Source organism: Molothrus ater, chromosome 9, assembly GCF_012460135.2.
Source record: "Molothrus ater isolate BHLD 08-10-18 breed brown headed cowbird chromosome 9, BPBGC_Mater_1.1, whole genome shotgun sequence".
Classification (NCBI taxonomy): Eukaryota; Metazoa; Chordata; class Aves; order Passeriformes; family Icteridae; genus Molothrus; species Molothrus ater.
In genome coordinates this window covers 29,630,947-29,654,738 of record NC_050486.2, presented here as the reverse complement: position 1 = coordinate 29,654,738, position 23,792 = coordinate 29,630,947, and the positions used below count along the sequence as shown (strand labels likewise).

General features: G+C 46.1%; 2 protein-coding genes across 2 annotated transcripts in view; both read right to left on the bottom strand.

The window, feature by feature from the left end:
• Positions 1-2,413: 2,413 nt before the first annotated feature.
• LEPROT (leptin receptor overlapping transcript) lies at positions 2,414-7,305 on the bottom strand. Its single transcript, XM_036388163.1, has 4 exons — positions 7,263-7,305; positions 6,967-7,042; positions 6,000-6,186; positions 2,414-4,809 (listed from the first exon to the last, which is right to left on the bottom strand). Exons 1-4 carry the CDS (start codon positions 7,276-7,278, stop codon positions 4,693-4,695), a joined length of 396 nt encoding a protein of 131 aa, XP_036244056.1. The 5' UTR covers positions 7,279-7,305; the 3' UTR covers positions 2,414-4,692.
• A 1,113-nt stretch (positions 7,306-8,418) lies between these two features.
• DNAJC6 (DnaJ heat shock protein family (Hsp40) member C6) overlaps positions 8,419-23,792 on the bottom strand; it is a 42,292-nt gene continuing 26,918 nt past the window's right edge. Inside the window, 15 exon segments of the mRNA XM_036387508.2 lie at positions 8,419-10,646; positions 11,522-11,698; positions 12,727-12,872; positions 13,329-13,586; positions 15,299-15,433; positions 16,040-16,108; positions 16,873-17,025; positions 18,858-18,896; positions 18,899-19,336; positions 19,964-20,044; positions 20,142-20,335; positions 20,507-20,586; positions 21,132-21,249; positions 21,923-22,117; positions 23,244-23,377. Coding sequence (XP_036243401.1) covers positions 10,545-10,646; positions 11,522-11,698; positions 12,727-12,872; positions 13,329-13,586; positions 15,299-15,433; positions 16,040-16,108; positions 16,873-17,025; positions 18,858-18,896; positions 18,899-19,336; positions 19,964-20,044; positions 20,142-20,335; positions 20,507-20,586; positions 21,132-21,249; positions 21,923-22,117; positions 23,244-23,377 — 2,319 coding nt within the window. The 3' untranslated portion in view covers positions 8,419-10,544.

The window sequence follows — 23,792 nt, the reverse complement described above, 5'->3', positions numbered from 1 at the left end:
AACCCCAGATTAAACAGTCCCAACAGAGGGTAAGCAAAACATACAAATGTCACCCTCAATCCTCTTATTCCAAGTGCAGCTTTCAAAGGCACTTTAAACACCCTTCAACTCGTCCCCAAATGCCCAAAAAAACCAAAAACACCCAGGCAGCATCTGCCATTTATTGCCATGGACCAAGAAAAGGAAAGCAGCACAGTTAGGGCACTGGAAAATGAAGCTCCAAGCAGGGATAAATCAAAATTCAAATGTATTGATAACCTGAAATGCCCCCCTGGACCTACCAGAGACACCAACATTGCTGCTTGTACCTCAGAATTATTCTCCTTGTAAGGGTTTCAAGTAATACAAAACTCCAGCCTGAATATGATTTCTGCTTTGGTTTTTTAACTCCACAACAGTGAGCAATTCATTTTCTCAGCACTCCCAAGAAAATGTGCAACTGGAAATATGTAACACAGGCAGCTTCCACCAGGGAATTTCCACCAGTTTGGCTGGGGGCAAGCAAAGAGCTAAAAAATATTGGGGGTTCAGATCCCAACACCTGGGCTGAGTTGAAATTCCTCTTATAATCATTTCACAGAAGTCTTCCCTGAATGCAAAACTGCAGCAGGAAGGGCAATTATCATATATAATGTGTATTTATCATTAACATTATGTGCATTTATTATTAACATTATGTGCCATTTTGCACAGTTATGCTGACTACATCTAAATTGCTGTATTAAAGAAAGTCATGGGTTGAGTCTCATTTGGAAAACAAATCTTCCATCTGTTCCCCAGCAATTTCCTGAGGGAAAAGAGGGGTGTTTTTATAAAATAAGAAATTATTTTATAATTTTATATTTTAAAAAATATAAATTGTGTCCCCAGCAGAGGTGGGCAGGAGGAACTCCAAGTGTGGAATCTCCTGCACAGGCAGACCAGGGGTGGGAGAGGAAGCAGGCACCAAGCAGTCCACTGGAAAGATAAATATCCAGAATATTTGTTACAATCTAGAACTATTCTATAAAAAAATAATAATTCCATTAAAAAATAAATACTGGTCATGGGGAATAAACACCTGTAACCCATTTTTAATATAACTGAGAAACAGCTGAACCAAACCTCAAAATAAAGGGCAAAAGCAAAGCAATAAAACAAGATAAATACAGAACAGCCTTTTGAGAAAATGTCTCCAGCTGATCTTTAACATTTGATCCCAATTCAGCAGCCAATGCTTCCTCACCCATTTTATCAGATTCTCCCTGGAAAGCCCTGCAGTAGGAACTGGTCCTGTGTTTGCAGGGGCCACTTAAACAAATCAATGGCTCATTAGTACCTGGTGAGCATCCAGCTTAATGAGAGAGTCTGTCCATCCTTTACCAGAGCCCAAAACAATCCCTGCAGAGCAAACAGACAGGATCTGAAAAGTCCTGCTGTGTCAAGAATTGAGATCAGGGTTATAAAACTCATTTTCGAGCTTTCCACCATTTGCAGTTTGTCACCACAATTTGAAATGTGTTTTACCAGGACACTTTGTTTGGTATCACCCCGGTGTAACAAGTTTACACTCATTTTGTGGGATTAAAGGTTTTAGGAAGTTACCCAAGGTGTTAACAACTGCTCAGGAAGGTTACCAGCTTCTGAGAGGACTGAAGAACCCACAAAACCAGAGCCAGACTGGGACCAGCCCCCCTGTTCTGTTTTATTTTAACCCAACCCAGTGGATGTGACAGGGAGCAACTGAAGAAAAACAGCAGAACGGGGTGGGAGGGATAGGAAATCCACGTTACCCCACACAGACAACAGCCCAAATCCAGCAGCAGGTTCAAAAAGGGAGTCAGGACCAAGCCTGAAGCTGAAGGGACTCTGCCAAGGTGAGCAGCATTCCCAGCCCCCCCCTGTGCACAGAACCTGACCCACACTCACCTTCTCCAGAGCCTGCCCTCAGGGCACTGCTGGGAGCAGAAAGCTCCAGCTCTCCCAAACAGACCCCACAAACTCCTCCTCATGGTGGGGATTCAGCAACTCCATTTTCCCAGGCTCTGGGGAGATCAGAATTCCCCACTATAATATTTTCATCACTTTAATACCAGGAATTCCCTGGAAGACAAGGAGAGCTCTGATGCCCCCTGCATCCCCGCCCTGCTGGCAGAGAATGGATTTCATCCAGACTCCCTGGAAGAAAGGGAAAAGCTCAAGCCCTCCTTACATCCCATCTTTTTTATGGAATGCTTTAAAAACCTCCCAAATTCACCACATACACAAGAAAGAAATGATGATCCTTTACCTTCCCAACACATCCTACATTAATTCCACTTCCATGGCTCCTGGAATTGCCCATCCCACACCAGGAAAGCAGCACTGGACATGTTTTACCTTCCCCCTCACACCTGCCTGTTGTCACCTCTTGAAATCCAAAGACAGACAAATCTTTTAAGCATCAGATATGTTTATTAGACAATTCCAAAAGTCAGTTTTTAGTAGGCAACTTGGAAAGAAAAGTAGAATATATTTGAATGTCCGTGTTTTAATACTTGATGATGTTAGGAATATGGCAATCATAAAAAAGTGTTTACAAAAGGTACAAAAGCTGCATTCCCAGTGACAGAAACAGGATGAGCTGGAAAGGAAGCTTTGGGAAATGCAGCCACAGATTTCCAGCTGATCATGGAACACTGATCTTGCCATGGAGGTGCAGCCACAAAAATCAGGCTTGTGAGGAAATTAAGGCACTTTGGATACACAGTATTCACTTCCACACAGGAAAACCATTCCAGAGAAAGCACAATAAGTTCCCATGGGAGGGATGGGACAGGATTCCCAGTACAGACCATCAGAGCTCAGTGGGAGTGAAGCTCTGGAGAAAAAGCCCCACTGAAATATTATTTTTTACCATGTTTGATAACAAAGTAAATTTACTTTACAGAGATCCATGATTTCAGCACAATTTTAAACATTTCATGTAAAGTCCATGTGAAAACTGCATGAAATTCACATTAGGGATTAGTGCACGTAGCTACTTCCAAATAATAATACAAATAATAAAAACAATAATAAAAAAAGCATTGACCTTCTCCACTCACCACCCATGAGGTCCCCACCAACCACAGCCCAAAGGGGATACAGTACAATGGAGAAATTTGGCAAAAAGCAATTTAAAACAGCATTTTCTGGCCCTCCTGGTCCCTTTAGATTGTCCTTGTTCACTGCTCCTGTCACACACTACAGAACGATTTATTCTCAGGAAAAATTCAATCTCAGCTGCTTTTCTTCCCCAAAACTCCATCAGCAATTGAGTAGCTTTGTAGATTTCCATCTCAGCCTTTGGTACATAAATGGAGTAAAAGCTTTCCTGAACCCAGCCCCAGTCCAAGAGGAGTTCAATGGAATTGTTAGCAATGGCATTAGGAATTTACCATCAGGCACTGACTGGGTTTTATTTCACTGTTTCACTCCATTACTGAGTGAAAAATGCCACTGTACAGGGATAAAAGGCATCTTCTTTAAAATCACAGCAGGATTTAAACATGGAAATGATGTTTCATCTGAAGAATTTTGGTTTCTCACTAAAAGAAGTCATTTTCCCAGTTCCAACAGATCTCATCAAAAGCAGGAAGAAGACGCTCAGATAATTTGTTATTCCCAGGATTTTGGTAAAGTTTATCCTGCTATGTCTTGGATGGAGCATTAACATCCAGAAATAAACTGTCCTTTAATGTTAATTCCTCTTGCAGCAGTAATTAATTACTGACCATTCCCTCTACGCTTACACAACTAAAGTAATAAAACTAGATTTTCTTAAGTGTGATTATGTGAATGTTTACTAGGATAATGCTATTAAAAATATAGTGTTTTAATGCAATAAAAACCTTCTTCCAGACAAAAAAACAGGAGTTGAAGAAGGGTGTTTGAAAAGCAAGGAGGAAATAAGAAATTCTACCCAGCAGAACATTCCATTGCTTGCAATTCACACCCATAAAGACAGAGTTGAACACTAAACTGTGATTTTAAGTGTCCTGAGGGGAGTTTCTCCTTTTGTGAACCTTCACAGAAGTCATGTCAGCTTTAAGATGCATTAAAATATGTTATTCCTCAAATTTTTCAACTAAATAGGGACAGAAAATATCTTTATGGGGAGAAAATTATCTTTAAACAAACATAAGTGGAAGGGTTTTGATTTAACCAGGGTTATTTTCTTTTGCTTTCCTCAGGCAGTAAGAGTTGGCATCACTTATGTTTGGCTTTATTGTCATTAAGAAAAATTACAGTTTTTCTCAAATTGCAGTTAATGAGATGTAAATTAAATAATAACTGATGCTAATTAAAGCAGAAAGATCGATCAAGTTGAACAATCCCAATTAGGATAATCTTCATATTATTCTTTGATTATATGGTTAAAAACCCAACAGGAGTAGTGACCAATGGCTCAATGACACTTCAATAAACCAAAAATCAAGGCAAATACAGTAAAAAATTGGTAAAACTGCTTGTTTTTTGTAAACTTCTTCAATGATAAATTCATAATAATTCCCCATTTCAGTGACTACTTCAAGCCAACTGTCAGCACTGTCCCTTTGGCTGAAGTGCATTTAAAAAAGCAAATTATTACATGATAATGTAAAGCCACACACATTAGAATATCTATACATACACACAGAACAGGGGAAAAAGCTGTGAAATATTGAAAATTACCAGCACCACAGCGAGCTCCTACCACTGCTCCCAGCTGAAGTCATCTCCTCTGCCAAAGACAAGGAAAAAGCCTAAAATGGTCAGGAAAATGACTGCATTGCCAGCCAGCACCAGGCCACAGGCTCCCCATTTGATCTGAAATGCAAGAAATGGAACAGTCAAAGCAGTTCTTGGAAAAGATGCTCAGGACAGTTATTTCTAGGCATTAGATCAGCTAAAACACTAAAAAAATCAGAATACTACAGAAAGGTGCTAAAAGCAGAACAGGCAAACAATAAAGAACTCAATTTGTGTGACTAATTGTTCAATTAGCAGCCACTTGTATCACTAATAAACACTTCAGCCAAGCTACTGCTAGGATTTAGAAGAAAATGATGACTTGCCTTCCAAATCATTAAAACACACCTAAATCAGAGAGAAAGCTGGTGAAATTAGTGCTCTCCTTTCATTGCCAAGCAACAAAATCAAAATATCTCCTTTTAAAGAAGTCACAGGCAGGGAAAATGTGGATTTAAAAGTAAACAGCTTTTTTTTTTTTTATTCATGAGCTGCAGAAGTAATTTCCTTAAATAAGGAACATTTACTCTCAAAACACACGACTCAGAGTTCCCTCTCGTGGTTGTGCTGCTGCTGCCAGGTTCCCCTTCCAAAATAAAAATATCAGGGGAACTGGGCATTGCAAATCAATTCAGAGCAAGTACACAACATCTATAAATGTATTTATAAATGTATTTATTGTGTAAATAAATAAATTCAGAGCAAGTACACGTTTAAAGGAGTGAAAGGGAAACCAACAGGACTGGGAAAATCACTGGGACTGGGGGGATTCTTTGCCTTTCAGACAAATGTGACCAAAATCTCAGCACTGGAGAGCAGAAAGCAAAGAAAGAATTTAGGCAGAGTTTCCTCAGGTTTTGAGAGGCCAAACTTGGGAAATGCTCTGAGAGCCACAAGGGCAGCTCTGGAAGTTTGGCCTTTTGACTCCCAACACTCCCCAGGTTTGCAGCATCCTAAATGGAGAAAGCAGAAATTCCAAGAGAGAAATAAGGAAGTTGGAGCTAGAAGTGATGCAAAGGGTCATGAGACAGAGAGGCATGAGGTGCAGCAGGAGATGTTATCTTGTGCTGGGCCAAAACAAGGCTGGAGAGGCAAAAAACACCAGCTAAAACCTTCTCAGTCATGGGAGTTCTTTTTTCCAGATCAAAAAGGCAAATTTCAGTGGATTATTTTCACCTGGAGACAGCACAGTAATGAAATAAAAGCAGGATTGAAGATGATGCCCCCCAACAAGTGGGGTCTGAGAAGAAAAATTAGCAAGGACTTACTGCTTCCACCCGTGCAAGGATGATGGGAAATCCAAAGGCAGAGACAACAATTCCCGTGGTGAAGAAATAGGCCAGCTCCCTGCAGGCACTGCTGGCTGCATCGCTGTCATCACCCACCCTCTTGGCAATGAAGTGGGGAATGGGGCAGATGAAGTAAAAGATCAACACAAACAGGGGCCAGTACACTCTGGGGAGGGGGAGAAAACAAACGGGCCATCAGTTAAAAGAGATCCTTCAGTCAGAAAGCTGGTGCAAAACTCCTGATGCTGCTTTTTGGCTTGAAAAGTGGATTGATCAGAAGATTGCACCCCAAATGGGGCAATTCCACCTGGTTTTCCCTGCACTGATAGGGCAGCATGCAGCAAGGGTTAATTTATTTTACTTTTGCATTCAGTTTTGAAACATTGTGGTGATTCAGCTCTGACCACAGAGGGAGCAGGAAATGCACTGGAGCAGGACAGGAGCAGCATTCCCAAATTACAGGGATGAAGCAGGCACACCCTCACATCTCCTCTCCGTATCAGAGCTCTCAGGAGCCTCCTGCGAGTTTCTAAAGTGTTTTACAGACAGAGAATCACAGATTTACAGAACAGTCTGGGCTGGAAGGGAACCCAAAGCTCACCCAGCTCCAGCCCCTGCCATGGGTGGGGACATCCCAAATGGAAACCTGTGGGAGGAGGATTGTTCAAAGAAACAGGAAAATTAAGGCAAACGTTCGTGTGAGATTACAAAGCAGGGTGGTACCGCATTCCCTGAGGCAGCGAGGAGCTGTTTGCAGTGGTTTTATTTTAATGCAAATGCAAATACCGCCTTAGGAAGTGATGCTTAAACACAACAAAGCGCCACGTGCCAAGAGCCTGGGATCGGGGGGCTGCAGGAGGAGCCAAAGAGCCCCATTAAATAATAAACGCTTTAATTAATGGATTTTAACCAGGAGAAGCTTTGCGAAGGGCGCGGGCCCGCTCACCCGTAGTACTCCAGGGCGCAGCCCAGCATGAGGAACGTCAGCCCGATGGCTCCGCTGAAGGACAGGGCCACGAGAGCTGCAATGGCACAGGGCGGCCGGTGAGGCACCGGGCCGTGGGGCACCGGGCACCCCTCCTGGGACACCCGCAACCGCCTCACCGCGGGCCGGGCATCCCTCGGCGGGGCCCGGCTACCACCTCCCCCGGTGCCGGGCATCCCTCCCCGCCTCTCCCGGCCGCCCGCCCCCGCGTGAGGCGCTGCCCGGGGCGCGCTCCCTCATGAGGGAGCCCCCGGTACCTTTCACGCCCGCCATGTCCGGGCTCCGTTGGCACAGCGCGACTTCCGCCTTCTGGCCACGCCCCTTTACCGCGCGTCACGTGACCGAGCCTTTAAAAGGGCGGGCGGCAGGTGGGAGGGCCTTTCCCCGCCACGCCCGCGCTCGGGACAGGGGGCGGGGCGTCCTGAGGGGACGGCGGCCGGGTGGGGTTTAACGCACGTAAACCTCTCAAAAATGTGGGTTTGTTTTCATATGTAACCCCTGTATGAGGGTAAGAAATGTGTATGTGCGTGCGTTAAATTCGTATCTGTGCGTAAGAAAAGAATATTTGTGCGCAAATGTATATTTGTGTGGATTTGAATCCGTAAACACCGCTTTAAAGAGCCCCCCGCCCCTCAGGCGCTGCCGTTTTGTGGGTACTCCTGTAAACCTCTGTTTTCACCCCACAAAAACAGAGCCGACCCGTTTGCCTCAAACAGGGCCACCTCAGGACCTACATCATACACCCTTCTGCTAATCCACATGTAGAAAGGCACAGCTTTTTTTAAAGCTGTGGTTTTTAAGCCTTGGAATTTTTGAGACGACACTTTGGAGCTGCCATTTTTGACCCAAGAGAAGCCTTTTTACCCCAAAACAGCCTTATTGATTCAGCAATGGCCTTTTTGCCCCAAGAATGATCTTTTTGGCCCAAGAAGACCATTTTTTGCCCCAAAACCAACCTTTTTGACCCATTAACAGGGTTTTTGTCCCAAGAAAAGCCTTTTAGAGGGAGATTTTGCACAACCTTTTCAATAACCCTCCCCAGGGAGTTTTTTTTCAGACACCTCCCTCCTCAGCTCTTCTCTTTTTATGTACCTTGCTCCATATTTTCCCCCATTTTTCATTATTTTAGATTATTTTGAGCCAGAAGGCTTATTAAAACAGGCTTAATCCACCAAATGCTTCCAAAAAACTTGAAAAATTTGGCTTTGCTGGCTTGTTTGGCTGTGGGTCTCTGAAGGCAGGAGCCTGAGAACAGCAATGCCAAGTTGTTCCCAAATAATTTGGGAAAAGCACCTGGAATGCCCACCTGTGGATAATGACAGTGACAAAACCGACCCTGCCAGGGCTCACCACCCCTCACACAGGAGATGTAGGACTGGAACCTCATGGTCACAAGCACAAAAGATAGCTGAATTTGTTAATTTGAGCTTTTTAATGTATATACAAATGTTTTAGACCAGTCACAATTTCATCGAGTATATACCGTATTTACAAAAATTACAGTAATTTAGTCAAACAGTAAACCTGAACATTGATAACCTCTGTCACTACCAGATATGACAAGAATGGATTTTTTTCAGTTAACTATTTGGATATACATACGTCCTAATACTTTCATGCATCCATAAAAACATTAGGGATGGAAGTAATCAAAGCTTAAGTGGGGTAGAGGGTTGGATTTTTTTTTTTTTTTTGGTAAAGTTTAATGGTGGATTTGTATTTTTGTGAATGGATGACTATCCAGAGTTATGTGCCGTGACAAACTCGATACAAAGCTAATGAGGTTTTCATCATTAAAAAAAGTACGTTATAGTAATGAGATCCTTTTTATTATATAGGCATAGGTCACAATATCTACAAATGTGAATGAGAAACAATAAACCAACAAATCACAGGAACATGATTCACATTCCAGTTATCTCTTTAAATAAGACAAGCACATACTGGATCAAAACATTAATAAATAACATCCAGTTTGTTACTATTATCTTAAGGTCTTTTATATAAAAGGAGACCTATGTGTTGGTTTCACATTTTCAGTTAATGGCAGTAAATAATGGACCAGTACAACAAAAGGATGAGTTTTATACAGAAAGCCATGTACTTTGACACGCTGTCTTTGCAGTAATAGCTTTGCCACTTGAAAATGTAAGTGCAACAAGTAGTGGATTGTCTAGAAAAACCACCAGCCTTAAAGACTCACATCCGATGGCAACCTTTTCCTGAGGCAGTAAATACAGATTATTTCCTGCCCATCTACTGAGTATCCCTCAAACACGGATAGGTGTTGGTAAATAAACTGCTAGCTTTAGTTACTCTACAAAAGAACGCCAGAATTTGGGGTGAAGTTTGAATTTCAACTCGCTTTGGAACTAGGAAAGCTGCTTCAGCTTCAGCAACAGAGAGATTCCCTTGTGATGTCACTGCTTTGGTCCAATATAAACTTTTGAGCTAATCAATTTGCACTGGAGTGACCCCAGAGGTCAGACCCGGTCTGTGGATGTCTGTGCGACAGCTCGTACACCATGATCTGAAAAATGAAGTTGCAACAGGTTTCAGCCTGCCAAGAGCCTTGGCCAAGTGCTCTGGAGCTGATAAAGGCATAAAGGTGATACAAGTGGGCTGGGAAAAGTTCTGAATCCTCAGGAGGGGAAGTGCTACCTAGGAACCGGGAAGCTTCTAAACCTTTCCAGCAGGATTTTGAGTTGTTGGCATTTCTGTGATGGCTTCGAGCTGCTGATGAGAACCATGGGAAATGCAGCACGTGCTCATTCCTCACTTGGACCGGGTGGATTCACCCTCCCTTCCCCCCAAAACTGCTGCTTAACAAACCAGCAAGGGGCTGCTGAGCCAAGGACTCGTTGCTCGCTTTCCAAAGCATTTGGAGGAACTCTGCCTGCACATTTCACTGCAGGGCTGGGAGGTGAAGCACAGCATTCATTAATGCAAAAGCAGCTGCCACACTGACCCAGCCCAGGATTCAGCTTTGGCTCTCTTCAGCCACACTACACTAGATGAGCAATTAAGCAGCAAATGGTGACTGTTAGGAGTGTGCCTAAACCACAGCTGAGCACTTCAAGTGGATAATTCGATCCAAACCCAGGAAAAAAAATAACATACATCCAAGTTTGGGCCTCACCAGCAGTTGTTGAACTCAACTGAAGTGTTGCCATATCACACCTCACAAAAACAAGGTAGGAAATTCACCAGCTACACTTTGTTGGAAACAAACGAGTTCCACCTTTTCCCAGTACGTGTTCTCTCTTGTCCCACTGGAACCCAAAACAAAATAGAAAAGTTACCAGAAACTGTAACCCTGTGGCTCTGGTGGGGCGAGCCAGGTGGCCAGAGTTCCTCTGAGCTCAGGATTCTGGAGACAAGTGTTAGGAAACCTTTCTCATGTTCTTCATGATAAGTATTAGGCTCTTAGTTTTCTGAAACTTGTGAATTTCCAGCCAGAGTTTGGTTGATCTGTGACATTTGTGACAAGAGACTAAACAAGCACTAGCACGGGTCTGGAGTGGAGGCTGAGAAAGTACCTAATACAAAGGTTTTTGTCCTTGGTTTTCAAATTCTGACCAGGCATCGTTCAGCTCCATAAATATCATCTTTGCATATTGTTCATATGGCTGCCCAGTAGCCTGGAATAAAAACAGAGACAAAAGAGGGGTATCAGAGCTCCCAAACAAGCTGGCACGTGAGCAGATTCCAGGCAGTTCCAGGAATTTTCACTTTTTCCTTGACAAAAATCAGCTACTCTGGAGGGCTGCTTTCCTTAAGAATTTCTCAGCTTTGCTGCTCCTCAGAGCTGACAACCCCCAGAGCAATTCCCATGGGCATAGTAAATGTGACCTTCTAAATAATAAATATAACCTTGGCACTGGGAGAGGATTTTACCTGCATGGAAGGGGAAGAGCTCCACCCGACACGGTTCCTGGATGAAATCAGAATTCCTGCACATCCTCCCAAGCCTTGGGACTCCCATTCCCTGCCAAGGGGAAGCTTCCTCCTCCCCACGGGGTGTCCCAGGTGGAATTGTTGCTCCCTGGTCAGCAAGTGGCAGCAGCCAGGGCACGAGCCACGAGCTGGGCAGCCAAACATCCTGGTGGCTCCATTGCAGGAGTTTGATTTGGAACTGCTGCCCAGCAGCAGAATGGCTGAGAGTCCAAGTGAGGGTGACAAAAGCTCTGAATTTCTGCTGCTTGAAGCAGCAGGTTCCAGGCACAGCCTCGGGGCTGGCAGTGGTTTCACAAAACCCCTGACTGCTTTGGGCTGGGAGGGACCTTAAAGCCTAAATGGTTCCACAGGCAGGGACACCTTCTGCTATCCCAGGTTGCTCCAGCCTGGCCTTGAACCCTTCCAGGCATGAGTTTAGAGTTCTCAGATTCCAGAAACCAGCAGAAATCTTGGGCTCCCACTTTCCACGGAGCTGTTTGCAGCAATAAATCAGCGATCCCATCCAACCCTTAATGCTCAATTTTGGTTTCCCCCCGAGGTGGAAGCAGCCCAGCCTTACCTTGTCGGGGTGAACGACGAGCACAGCCCGCCTGTACACCTTCTTCACCTGCTCTGGGGTCACCAGGTCTGCCATACTCACAGGCTTCCACTTGGTCTCCCCTGCCCACAGCACCGTGTGCATGGTGGACAGCAGAGCCCTGATGTTCCTCTCCTTGCCTTCGATCCACTCCAGGACCTGCAGGAAGGAGTGTAAGTCTCTATTTATGCCTCACTTTAGATATTCCACCAGGACTAAGTTTCTTCATTTGAATAGCCGTGACCCTGAGGAGCATCTTAAATTTCTTTCCATGCTTTAGAAAACCTACAGAAAACCTTTCTCTAATTGTCATTAATTTTTATATCACTGTTTTAAAATGATCATTGATTTTATATCACTTGAAAGTTAAGACAGGCTTTGAGCAACATCCCTGCTAAAAACACTGACTTATTAATGCTTGATGGAATAGCCAAAATGAAGTGTTTAACTGTCTGGTTCTTTAGCAAGGTTAATTGCACACCTCAACTAAGCTCAGCTAAGCTAAAATGTAAATGTGAAAACCAAAGCATAAATAGATTTTACAGTTCCAGGCTGAGCTGCTCCAATGAAATAAAAAGGCATCAGAGCAAAGAGAATTATATTGGGAAGGCCAAATCAGCTGGGAGCTTCAGTGACTCGACAGCTTTTGTGGGGATAAAAATGGGAGCTGGGAAAACTCCTGCCCACTCCATGGCCTGACCTCTGTCCAGCTGTTGTGGCTGATGGTGGTGTTCAGTGTGGTTGCTGTCACTTCCCAAAGGTTAAAACCTTTCCACAAGGCTAAAACCAGGACATTTTGAGAAGATCATTCTGTTTTTCAGAACTTTGCTTGGCTTTTGCTGCAGCTTTTCCTCTCCTTCTGTAATTCCAATTTGTGGTCTTATATTTCACATAGAGAGCAGGACAGACTGAATTCCCTTCCCTTCCAAAAGAGACCTGCAGTTTGGCAATTTATCGAGGAGAGATGAGAGAATTCCAAAGCAGGCAGGATTAATGAGGCAGAGGATTAGTTCAATTAGCTGCGCCTGCTAATCAGGGCTGGAGCGCTGTGGAAGAGCAGCAGCCCAGTGACACTGAGCGAGCCATTGTTGGTGTGGTCTGGCTGAGGACAGAAATGTAACCTTGGAGTTTTAAATCTGTTGAGGACATTGAATGACTGGGAGGACATCACCAAGAATTTTGCTTACTTTTAGTTTTTCGGGGTCCATCTCCTTTGCCATTTCTTCTTTTCTCATCTCAGCTATTGTTTTGGGACCCTTCTTGTCCTTGTGAGCATTAAAGCCTTGACCGGATAATAAATCTTCAAAATCTGCAGACACTTTTGGCTTGGAATCTTGAAAATGGAGAAGATTTGAAGTTATTATCATAACATGGGTGCATTTAACCCTGGCTTTCTACAGAAGATACATCCTTTGGTTAATCACATTAACGATCTCCCAGTGCTAATGAACATGAAAGCTGTTATTTCATGTTACTTTTAAGTTGTTGCTATTATTATTATAGAATCCCAGAATTGTTTATGTTGGAAGGGACCTTGAAGTTTATCTAGTTCCAACCCCCTCCCATGGCAAGGACACCTTCCACTGTCCCAGGTTGCTCCAACCCCCATCCAGCCTGGCTTTGGACACTTCCAGGATTATTTTGGAAGCTCATTTGAATACAGGACTTCCCAAATAGCCCAGTTCAGCGTCCAGGACAGGATAAAGCACCAAATAATCCCTGTGACTGACTTGCTTAGCCCTAACCTGCAAACCAAGGGACACCCAAAGGTGAATCCCAAGGCTCTTACCAACATTAGCAGCTCCCTTTCCGCGCTCGCCCTGCGCGCCCGTGGCCGAGAAGCTCACGTTGTAGTTGGGTTTGTTCTGCGGGGAGGCGTGGGGCACGCTGGGCTGGCCCTTGGGCTGTGTCCCCTGCCAGCTGTACCCCGTGCCCTGCTGCCACCCGCTGCCCCCCATGGGCTGCGGCGGCGGCTTCTGCGGGGACGGTGGGAAGCCCCCGGCCATGCCCGTCGGCGTGGTCGGCTTGCTGGCGAACGAGGGCCCACCTGCAGACAGCAGCACAGGGACAGAGTCACGCTGGGAACCAAACCACAGCTGCCTTCTCTGGAATCGACGGGTCTGCTGGGGTCATGCATAAAACAAGGGGGGTTCATGCCATAAAACAAGGGGGAAAGGCTTTTCTAAGCAGTCAAGTTTTGTAGCCACGTGCAAATGCCCCAGATCGATTCCACAGCTTTTTCTCACAAAGCAGAATTGATCCACGCAAAGCCCCCCAGGCTTTCGCTTTCAGCTGTGCCACAAACGTTTGCAGCATGGCTTTAGCCCCGAGATTGCTCTGTGAGCTCTTCCTAGGACAGCACCTGGCTTTGAGGGGTTGAGGAATAGGAGGTGGCTTGGGGAAACAGGGAAAGCTGGAGGTAGCTGACAAGGAGCCGCAGCTCCGTGGGGATAGATGGTGGCAACACAGAGTGACAGAATGATTAAAGTTGGGAGGGACCTTAAAGCTCATCCAGTTCCATCCCACTTTGCATCAGGCCAGGCTGCTCAGAGCCCCATCCAGCCTGGCCTTGAGCACCTGCAGGGATGAGGGAGCTCTCTGGGCAGCCTGTGCCAGTGCCAGCACCAAGCTGGTGCTGTTGGAATGGTGTCTCCTCACGCTGTGCTGATTAAAACCATCCACAGAGATGTGTCCCAGCACCTCATTGCTTTAGGGGATGCTCCTCTGGCCCTGGTTGTGTTTGTGGGAGGAACCCAGTGTCAGTGTTTTATTATTTCACACTGACATCCACACTCTGCTCCCAGCTCAGAAATGTGTCATGGAAACTGGATGAAGTGCTTTCGATTTACTCACGACCAACAAAAATGTGCTCAAATATCCTGGGGATGCCAAGGCATTTGTTTTTAAACCCCACCACTCTCCTACAGAATGTGTGTTTTAAAAGGACCTCGGTGGCTCTGACATGGGGCTTGGCACGGTTTTTATTTTGCTCCTGCAGAGCAGCCTGAAATCCAGCAGAGGGAACTGGGAAACCGAATTCCAGAGCCGTGCTGGGACTGACGCAAAGGGGAAAACAAACATCACACCAAACCACAAGGGCTCCCAAAGAGCTGAGGGCAGCAACAAAGGCAAGGAAAATGTATTTACCACACTCAGACAATGCGGGCTTTAAGGGAAGCTTCAATAATTTATCAGAACTGCCTGTTAAACATTGGAATTGAGGGTTTGCTGATTTTCTTATTACATAAAACAAGGGGGAAAGGCTTTTCTAAGCAGTCAAGCTTTGTAGCCAGGTGCAAATACCCTATCTTTTTTATAATACTACAAATTAGAGGCAGATCAATCCCACAGCTTTTCTCACAAAGCAGGAAAACAAGTCAAGTCTAGAAGGAAGCAATTCCTCAAGAAGCCCAGCAGCTTTGCAGAGCCAAATTCTCCTCCCAGGCCTGTAGCAGCACTTGAACACAGAGCATCCTCAGCCAGAGCATGTTTGGACTTATCAGAGGCTGTGCTTTGCAATCCATGGAGCCTGCTGAGCTCCCTGCACGTTGCCAGCACATTTTTTGACCTAGGGATCAGGAAAAGCAGGGATTTGTGAGAGTTTACAGAGAGTCAGGCAGAAGGAAAGCCTGGCAGCAGCACTGGCATGCAGGTGGTTGTGGGGCTGAGAGGCCCCACACATACCAGGCTGCTCAGCTTATTTCTCTAAAAGAATGCTGGTAATTTATTATTTTCCTTTTTTTGATAGGGGATGCAAACCTGCTAAACTTGCTCCAAGACTTCCCAGATCAGCAAATGGATCCAGTGTTTGGGGTTTAGCCTGATGAGTGGGAGTGCTGTGGAGGGATCCTGTAGGACTGGTGGCAGCAGACTTACTTCCCATTCCTAAACCACCTTAAAAAGAAAAGAAAAAAAAAACACATAGAAAAAAGAACATTTTTCCTTCTGTTTGACATTTTTCCTCCTGTTTGATATGAGTGCAGCTCTTCCCCAGTGCTCAGCCACATATTAGAAGTCTGCTATTAAACTGAGTGTACCATTGTCGTGTTCCTCAGCAGCCTCAGACTTGTTGCACTCCCACTCCCAATTAGGAACAGCAGCAGGAATGTTCCCAGACTGTCTGTACTGCCAGAGGAATTGTGACATGTGCATATATTTTAAGATCTGGAAGCCTTCAGGAAGCAACTTTGGGAGACCATGCACACTCTCCCAAGATCAGAAAGAACCATGCAATCATTTAGTGGCATCCTGGGAATGCACAGCACTCCCCAGATTTTTCCCATGGCTCTTCATGGGATGAAACAACCTCTGGACACCATCACCTCACCAGTCCTGCTCTGGGCTCTTGAGGAAACAAACCCAGATTTTTTTTAATATGGAAATCTTTAGGGGGAACCTGTTCTTTGCAGTCACTGGCAGCATTTCCCCTCTGCCTCTCCCCTCTCAGAGCTCCCTAAAGGTATTTTTTTTGCTAACCACCATGAATTTTATGGCACATACCTGCTTTGTTGGGCCAGTCCCAACCACTGGAAACATCTGGCTGGATGGAAACCGTTGGAGTGCTTGAAGCTAAAGGGAATGACTGATATCAGTATCTCAAAGCAGTCCAGCAAAACCAGCACAGCCCAGTGCCCCCCAGGAGCCACTGGGAACCCACAAAGTCCTAGAACCTCACGTGGGAGGTTCTCCCCATGGCAGGGAGCAGGAACTGGATGGTCTTTAAGATCCCTTCCAGCCTTCCAGGGAGATACTCCCAAGGAGCATTTGTTAGATGATCAGGCACAAACAAATCCATGAGTGAACGTGTTTCAGACAGGCTAACACCTTACATTTTGGGGTGAGAAGGAGAAAATTAGGGAACTTTTAAATAAATAGAAGAAAATTCCTTCTCTTCAGTCAAATTCAGCTGTGAATTTGGTCAGGGTTACTATTGGAGCTGAAGAAAGCTGGTAAAAGCCTGCAACTAAAATCACCAAAGGATGTGTGTTTTCTCTAAATATGGCTGTGTTCAGTGCAATTAATGGTAGTTTGCTTCAAAGTCGACCTCATAATCACAGGAATATGAGGGCAGACATTCTTCATGGCCTCTTTTTTATTTATATAAATAGCCTATTAATTAAGTCTCAGACCTGATCAAAACTCATCCTACCACACTTCAGATGCTGAATATACTTTAAGTCCAGAGACAAAAAGCTCTTTCCTGTTTCGTGGGGTTTCTGTGGTTTGGAGTCATTTTATGGGAATCATCACTTTGTACTTAATGGTTCCATTTCTATTTCAAAGCAACATTTTGCATTCCTTTAAACACCCTGGAAGAGGCTCCCCTTTCTTACCCATGTGAAAGGGATCACTGTGCACAGTTGGTGAAGGGCTTCTTGTGGCTTGAAGGAAAGGATCCCCAGGGACAGCTGATGAGCCAAGGAAGGAGCCCAGGAGGTCTGGACCAGTTTGCTTGGGGCTGCTTCCAAAAGGATCAAAGGCAGTGGCTGTGAAAACATATTTGAGGAAACGAAATCATGAACTTGCAGCAAGAATGTGCTTGAGGGTAAGGGAATGCTGTTGGGAGAGGAAATCTGATACCTGCAGGTAACAAAGAGGAGACAGACTGGGACTGTGGGGGAGCAACTGGAGAGCATCAATATCCCAAATTCTGGGCACCTAAAGAGCCCCACAGCTTGGCCATGGCAACAAACTGAGCCCATCTCTCATTTCCTAAGAGAGGCTGAATTTAGAGCCAGCAAAGTGAGTGTTGAAGTACTCAGACACTTCAGGTGGAGTTTTAACTGCCAGGAGAGGGTGGCAGACAGTCTGGAGCTTGGCATTACTGCCCTGGTGCAATTCCTGCCATTCCTGCTTCCTCTTATGATAATTCCAGGCTGGCAGAGGTTATCCATGTGGGGGAAAAGGCACTTTTAGAAACAGCTTCAGAACATAATGGATATCTTTCCTACATCACTTATTACAAAACTCCAGTTCTTCCCAAACTCTGTTTTTGATCAGTTTGTTCAGTCATCTCTCTTCCTTGTAAAACCCCAACAAACTCAACCAAAAGGAAGTTGAGTTTGTTGGGGTTTTACATGGAAGACTTACCAAAAGACTCCTATGAAATTGCTCAGATTCTTGTCAACAAATTTAAGGTTAAAAGCATCCTGAAAGGTACAATCCCTAGAAGCTCTGCACTGTAGTAATGATGCTACTCATTACTTATGTTACTCAGTCACTACTCTTCACTCATTTCCCAAGCTCTTATCCTTGTTTTCTGACTTGGCACAATTGAGCTGTGTGATTCTGGCTCTGCAGAGCTCCTAAATCCCTAAATCTTTTCCTGATCTGTTGCTGCGCCTCTGTTGTGATGTGTCTGCAAAACCTGCCCCGAGTGAGAGCTCTCAGACCGAGCCTACAGCAAGAGAAACCTTCTACAGGTACAAGTGACCAATTTCTTCCACTGAAGCTTGGATTCTTCTCTCTCTCTGCACTTGCCCTGCTTCATCCTTCAAAAGATCCCTCTCCCTAATATCCATCCAACCACTCCTGCAGCCTGGTCTTGGAACAGACAGAAATTAATTCTCTATTTCCTAGTCCAGATCCCTCTCACAGCTCCAAACCCCCTAAGTAATAAGAGGAATTCAATTCATGGTGCTGTAGGTCCACCCAAACCCCCAGAGGAGTTTTTGTAAAACTCATGTGCACTACTGGACTCATAATGAGAGCAAAACTGAGGCTCTGCAGTGGTTGTTGGTGTGAGGAGCCTCCAAACCACTGGGCGTGCTCCAGTAGGGACTGGTTTGGTGAGGACCAGCCTGGAGCAGAGGAGCTGCTTAGGGCCTCTTGGGATCCCCTACATGAAAGGGAGGTAGCCAAGATCCCCCAGAGGGATCCTCCAAGCCCAAGTCCCCCCCTTTGGGGGGATGCAGTTCATTATATCATCAATTTCACCAAAACTTCTGCTCTTCATTACAGTCAATGCTGCTTTAATCTTCTGAAGGTAATGCCAACAAATAACGATTGTCATTAATATCAAACTGTTGGAAGTTTTTGCTCTGTTTCCTTGATACATGGATGTTTCAAGATGTTATCTTAACTTCCTCAAACACTTATTGCTGATATATTGGTGGTATAATGTGAATTTACTGATTTTTATGATAAGCATTTGTCTTGGTTTGAAAAGACAGGTATCTGCTAAGGAAAGCAGGAGCCTCCCCTAAAGTGGAAAATGCAAACACCCTCCCTTCGAATTGTTATAATTTTGATTTTCAAACCAAGACAGCATTATTTATGGAGTATTGCTATTATATTTTTCTAATAAAGCCACCATTACCTTCTCCTACCCTCGGGGATGGGGACGGGGATGCCGAGCTGCCGAGCGCCGCGGGGTCGACTGCACAGATCCAGGTGCCCCCACGTGGAAAACCTCCTCAGCAGCAGCAGCAGCAGCAGCAGCAGCTCCAGCAGCTCCAGCAGCTCCAGCAGGGCTCGGGGAGCTCGGCCCTCCGACCCCAAACAAATCATTCAGCAGGTCAGAGTTAGAGGGGGCAGCGCTGGGCTGCGAGGGAAAGCTCTTGCTCATGGGGCTGCCATCCAGGCCCAGCAGGTCCACGTCTTCAGGGGGAGGTGCTGCTGGAGGCTCCTGCTGCTTTTTGCTGTGTTTGGGTGTCCCGTGGGGCTTGTCACCGCTGGCATTACTGTGCTGACTGGAAAGGGACAAGAGTTCGTCATCTGACTGTTCGCTTTCCTCATGCACCAACGCTGCTCGATCCTCTGAGGTGGGGTGAGAGCTACTTTTGTCAGATTTCTGATCTAAATGATGATTGAAAATAAAATTAGGCAGCTGTTAGTTTGGTCATCACAAAGGTCCCGTAAAAATCAGCTTACAAGCAGAACAGAAGGCTGAGAATAGCACAGCAGCATTTGGCTAAAATAATTTTGCTTTTTAAAGTAAAAACTGGTGAATTTCTTCCCCTAAAGGGTTTTGCAGCCCTGGCACAGCTGGGGTCCCCATCCATGGGGGATGTGGCAGTTGGGGACGTGGTCAGTGGTGGCCTTGGCAGTGCTGAGGGATGGTTGGACTTGATGACCCTAAAGGCCTTTTCCAACATAAATGATCCCGTGATTCCTTTGCCAAAATGAACCTAAATTTTCTCATCAAGGCTTATTTATTTCAAGTTTTAGCATGAAGGAGGCCTTGGGTGAAGGTTCACCCTAGAAGTGTGTCAATAATGGTCCCACAGAGCACAATTTGAAGAGGAAGGAAAGGAATTGAGTAGGAAAGGAATTCCCACTCCATGGCAACACCAGGGTGTGCCCAGCTCTGTGATCTAATGCTACAGTGGGGTCCCTCAGCCTCACTCCAGCTCCAGCCAGGGGAACAGGAGTTGTTTGTGTTCTTTGGAGCAGATTTGACTCTGAAGACCAAGCCTTGCCTACCTTGCCAGCTGAGAGAGGAGAAGAATGCACTCTGCCCAACGTTCCTGATGTTATCCTGGGGGGAATCCGTGGCACCTCTGCCTGCAGCACAGAGCACCAGAGAGGTGGAATGAAACAAAACCCAGCTCAGCATGAAGAAATCAGTCATGGGAAGGCAATAAATCCATGCAGCCCTTACCTGCCAAAGCAAGAGTGTCCTGGTGCTCCTGGTGGGAGGAGAAGAGAATTGAGGGATTGATGTCTTTTGTTGTGAAGTTCTCCCATGGGGGAGTTAATTCAGTTTGTCTGTCTGCAGACTGTATTTCTATGTCCAGTATAACATGAAAGAGCTGAGGATATTTGTCTGGAGAGTCACAGGCATCCAGCTCAGGCCTAAAGGGGACAAGAGTGGTCCAGTTGAAAAGGGGAGAATATTTCTGGAAAGCTATAAAAAGGCTTTCAGTACATTCAGGCTTTTCATATTTCATCTGTGACTGTTCTCCCTCAGCCTTCATCAGGCTTTTATGCATCAGGTTTGATTAATGTTCAGCTTCAAACACTCACTTGGTGAATTTGAGAGTGGTTGTTCCCAGGGCTATGAATCCAGTGTGAAATTGAATTTGGAATATTTGTGTGTTGGTCATCTAAAAAAGAAAAAAAAAAACCAGAGAGAACCAGACTGAACAAGGGCTTAAATACAGGAGTTAGTTAATTCTACCCTAATCTTAACTGCTGCATAACTGAATTCATTCTGCTTGCTCTGCAGGCAATATTCCTTTCTCAATATTCCCAAATATTCCAAATATTTCTATCTGCCTTCAACGCTGCTGCTGCAGCCTCTGTACAGCAGAAAACCTTCAGGAACTGGCCTTCTTTCCCTGCTTCTCTTTATTTCTGGGATCTACTCATCAGTTTTGCAGTGAAATTAAGCTGTTCCTACTGAATACATTGGAGCAACAGGTTTGTGTCCAAAAAATATAAAACCATTTCACTTGGAGTAGAGGCCTCAGGGAAATGTCATCTACACAGCAGAGGGCACAAGAATGACTGGAGAGGAGGAAAATATTCACTGCCCACTCTGCAACTTGAATATTTAAGTCCATCCTCAAGGAAATAGTAAATGGGGAATAGATTCCATGTTTAGGCAGCTCTTAGCTCCCCACACAAGAGAAGAGAAAGCAGCTCCTACTTTGGCTTGGAGGCGTCCCCCGATGGTGGATCTCATGTGGTAGACAGAGACAACAACATCTCCATGGACAGTGGCTCCCAGTGGGATCAGCACCTTCCCTTCCTGCACGCGGTATTCTCTTGGAGGGGAACAGCAGGAAAGCCAGGGTCAGGCTCCCTCCCACCACATCAAAGGTCTCACCTCCCTCAGGCCAAGCAAGGAGGAGCATTCAATGCTCTGCTTGGTTAGAACAGAAATATTCCACAGGGGGAAGCAACAGAGCACTGGATGATCTCTAGGAAGGTATCCACTTCTTGCCAACCTCAGATCCTGATGTCTGAGCAGTTATCCCAATCCTGCAAACCCCAGATCCTGATGTCTGGGGTTATCCCATTCCTGCCAACCTTAGATCCTGATGTCTGTGATTATCCCATTCCTGCAAACCCCAGATCCTGACATCTGGGGTTATCCCACCCCTGCCAGGCTCAGATCCCAATGTCTGAGCAGTTATCCCATTCCTGCAAACCTCAGATCCTGATGTCTGTGCAGTTGTCCCACCCCTGCCAGGCTCAGATCCCAATGTCTGAGCAGTTATCCCACTCCTGCCAGGCTCAGATCCCGATGTCTGAGCAGTTATCCCATTCATGCCAACCTCAGACTCCCTCTGGCCATTTATTTCAACCCCAGGCACTAACTCTCAGTGAATATCTCCATTGATCAGCAGCCAGGCCATGACTGCAGCTCAGCTATCCCCAGCAAAGTGGAAGTGGCTGCATGCAGCTGCTGAGGGAGGCAGGGGCCCCAGGACTCACTTCATCCTCTCGTACTCCTGGGAGGTGGTGAGGATCCTGGTCTCTCCGCTCAGGATGTCGCAGAAGGGCCGGCAGCCGTTGCGCTGCTTGTTGAAGCAGGGGACGGGGCTGAGGGTGACTGACTTGATCGTGAGTGGTTTGCAGTGGGGGATGACAGGTTTGTCTGCTATTAGGTCACAAATGTACCCTATGTACCTGCAGGCAGAGAAAACCAGGGCTGAAACCTCCATTTCTTTCATTTCATGCTCAAAATCTGCCTCGAAATCCAGCAGCAGTGCCGTTCTTTTGGAGACTCAGGACTGGAGTTTCCATCCAGTGCTCCAACATCCCTGCAGCTGGCACAGAGCCTGCACTGGCAGTGCTGTTTCTGTGAGGGTGCAGCTGGCACAGAGCAGGATGCAGCTGGCACAGAGCCTGCACTGGCAGTGCTGTTTAGAGCCTGCACTGGCAGTGCTGTTTCTGCAGGGATGCAGCTGGCACAGAGCCTGCACTGGGCAGTGCTGTTTCTGTGAGATGCAGCTGGCACAGAGCCTGCACTGGCAGTGCTGTTCCTGTGAGGATGCAGCTGGGCACAGAGCCTGCACTGGCAGTGCTGTTTCTGCAGGATGCAGCTGGCACAGAGCCTGCACTGGCAGTGCTGTTCCTGTGAGGATGCAGCTGGCACAGAGCTGCACTGGCAGTGCGTTTTCTGCAGGGTGCAGCTGGCACAGAGCCTGCACTGGCAGTGCTGTTCCTGTGAGGATGCAGCTGGCACAGAGCCTGCACTGGCAGTGCTGTTTCTGTGAGGTGCAGCTGGCACAGAGCCTGCACTGGCAGTGCTGTTCCTGTGAGGTGCAGCTGGCACAGAGCCTGCACTGGCAGTGCTGTTTCTGCAGGTTGCAGCTGGCACAGGAGAGAGATTCCCTTGGGCCCTGTTAACCACAGGGTTCAGCATGGGGTGGTTGGGTTGGAAGGACCTTTAGCAGTGATTTAATCCCACACTCTCAGTGAGCAGAGACACCTCAAATAAAGGGATAATTCAGGCTGGGAGATCTGAAGGTCACCTGCTCTCTGCTCAGAGCAGGAGCAGCTTCACAGCTCCATCTCAGAACTTGGTTTTGTGCTGGGGGTGAGACCCCACTGGGGATCTCCAAGGAAAGAAATCCCAAATCCCAGAGCTGCTCTGGGCAAGCTCTTCCAGCACCTGCTCCCTGCTCATCTCTGAGGAACACTGGGATCTGGACACCTGGCTGAGCCTAGGGGCCAAAGCACACCTGCCAGGGCTTTGGGCAGCTTTGAGCAGCAGGGATGAAGCTCACAGTGCTGAGCCAGGGTACTGTACCTCCTGTGAGATGGCCACAGTACAATTCCAGGTCTCTTTGTGTTCAGCAGCTGCACAGCAGGGCCAGGATGAGAGAAGAGGTGACAGAAACAGAACATTGCACTGACCAGAACTGCTGAGGCTGCACGGCCGTCCTGGCAAGGAAAGGGGCAGAGAAGAAAAACTGTGAGTACCAGAAAGATCCTTTAAATTCCAGCTCTCCACTCCTCCTGAAACCACAACATATGATTTATCCAGAAAAACTAGGATTGAGACCACAAGATGATGAGCAATTTTGAGTTCTGTGTCATTTGTTCAACACCCAGGACTTCAGTGAACAAAGCTAAGATAAAATCCAGGCAGCAGCCAAAGCTGAGGGTGGTTTGCACTTGTTTGGAAAGCCCACAAGAACATTCTGGCTGCAAATGTTGGTGTTTCATGGCTGCTCCCCAGATGTAATTCTGTAATTATTTCAAACATAGGCCTGGAAGTGACCACAGGGGTCAGAGTGCACTCATCCTACAGTTGCAGGCAGTCCTCCAATAGAAATTTATCCTGGAAAAAGATAAA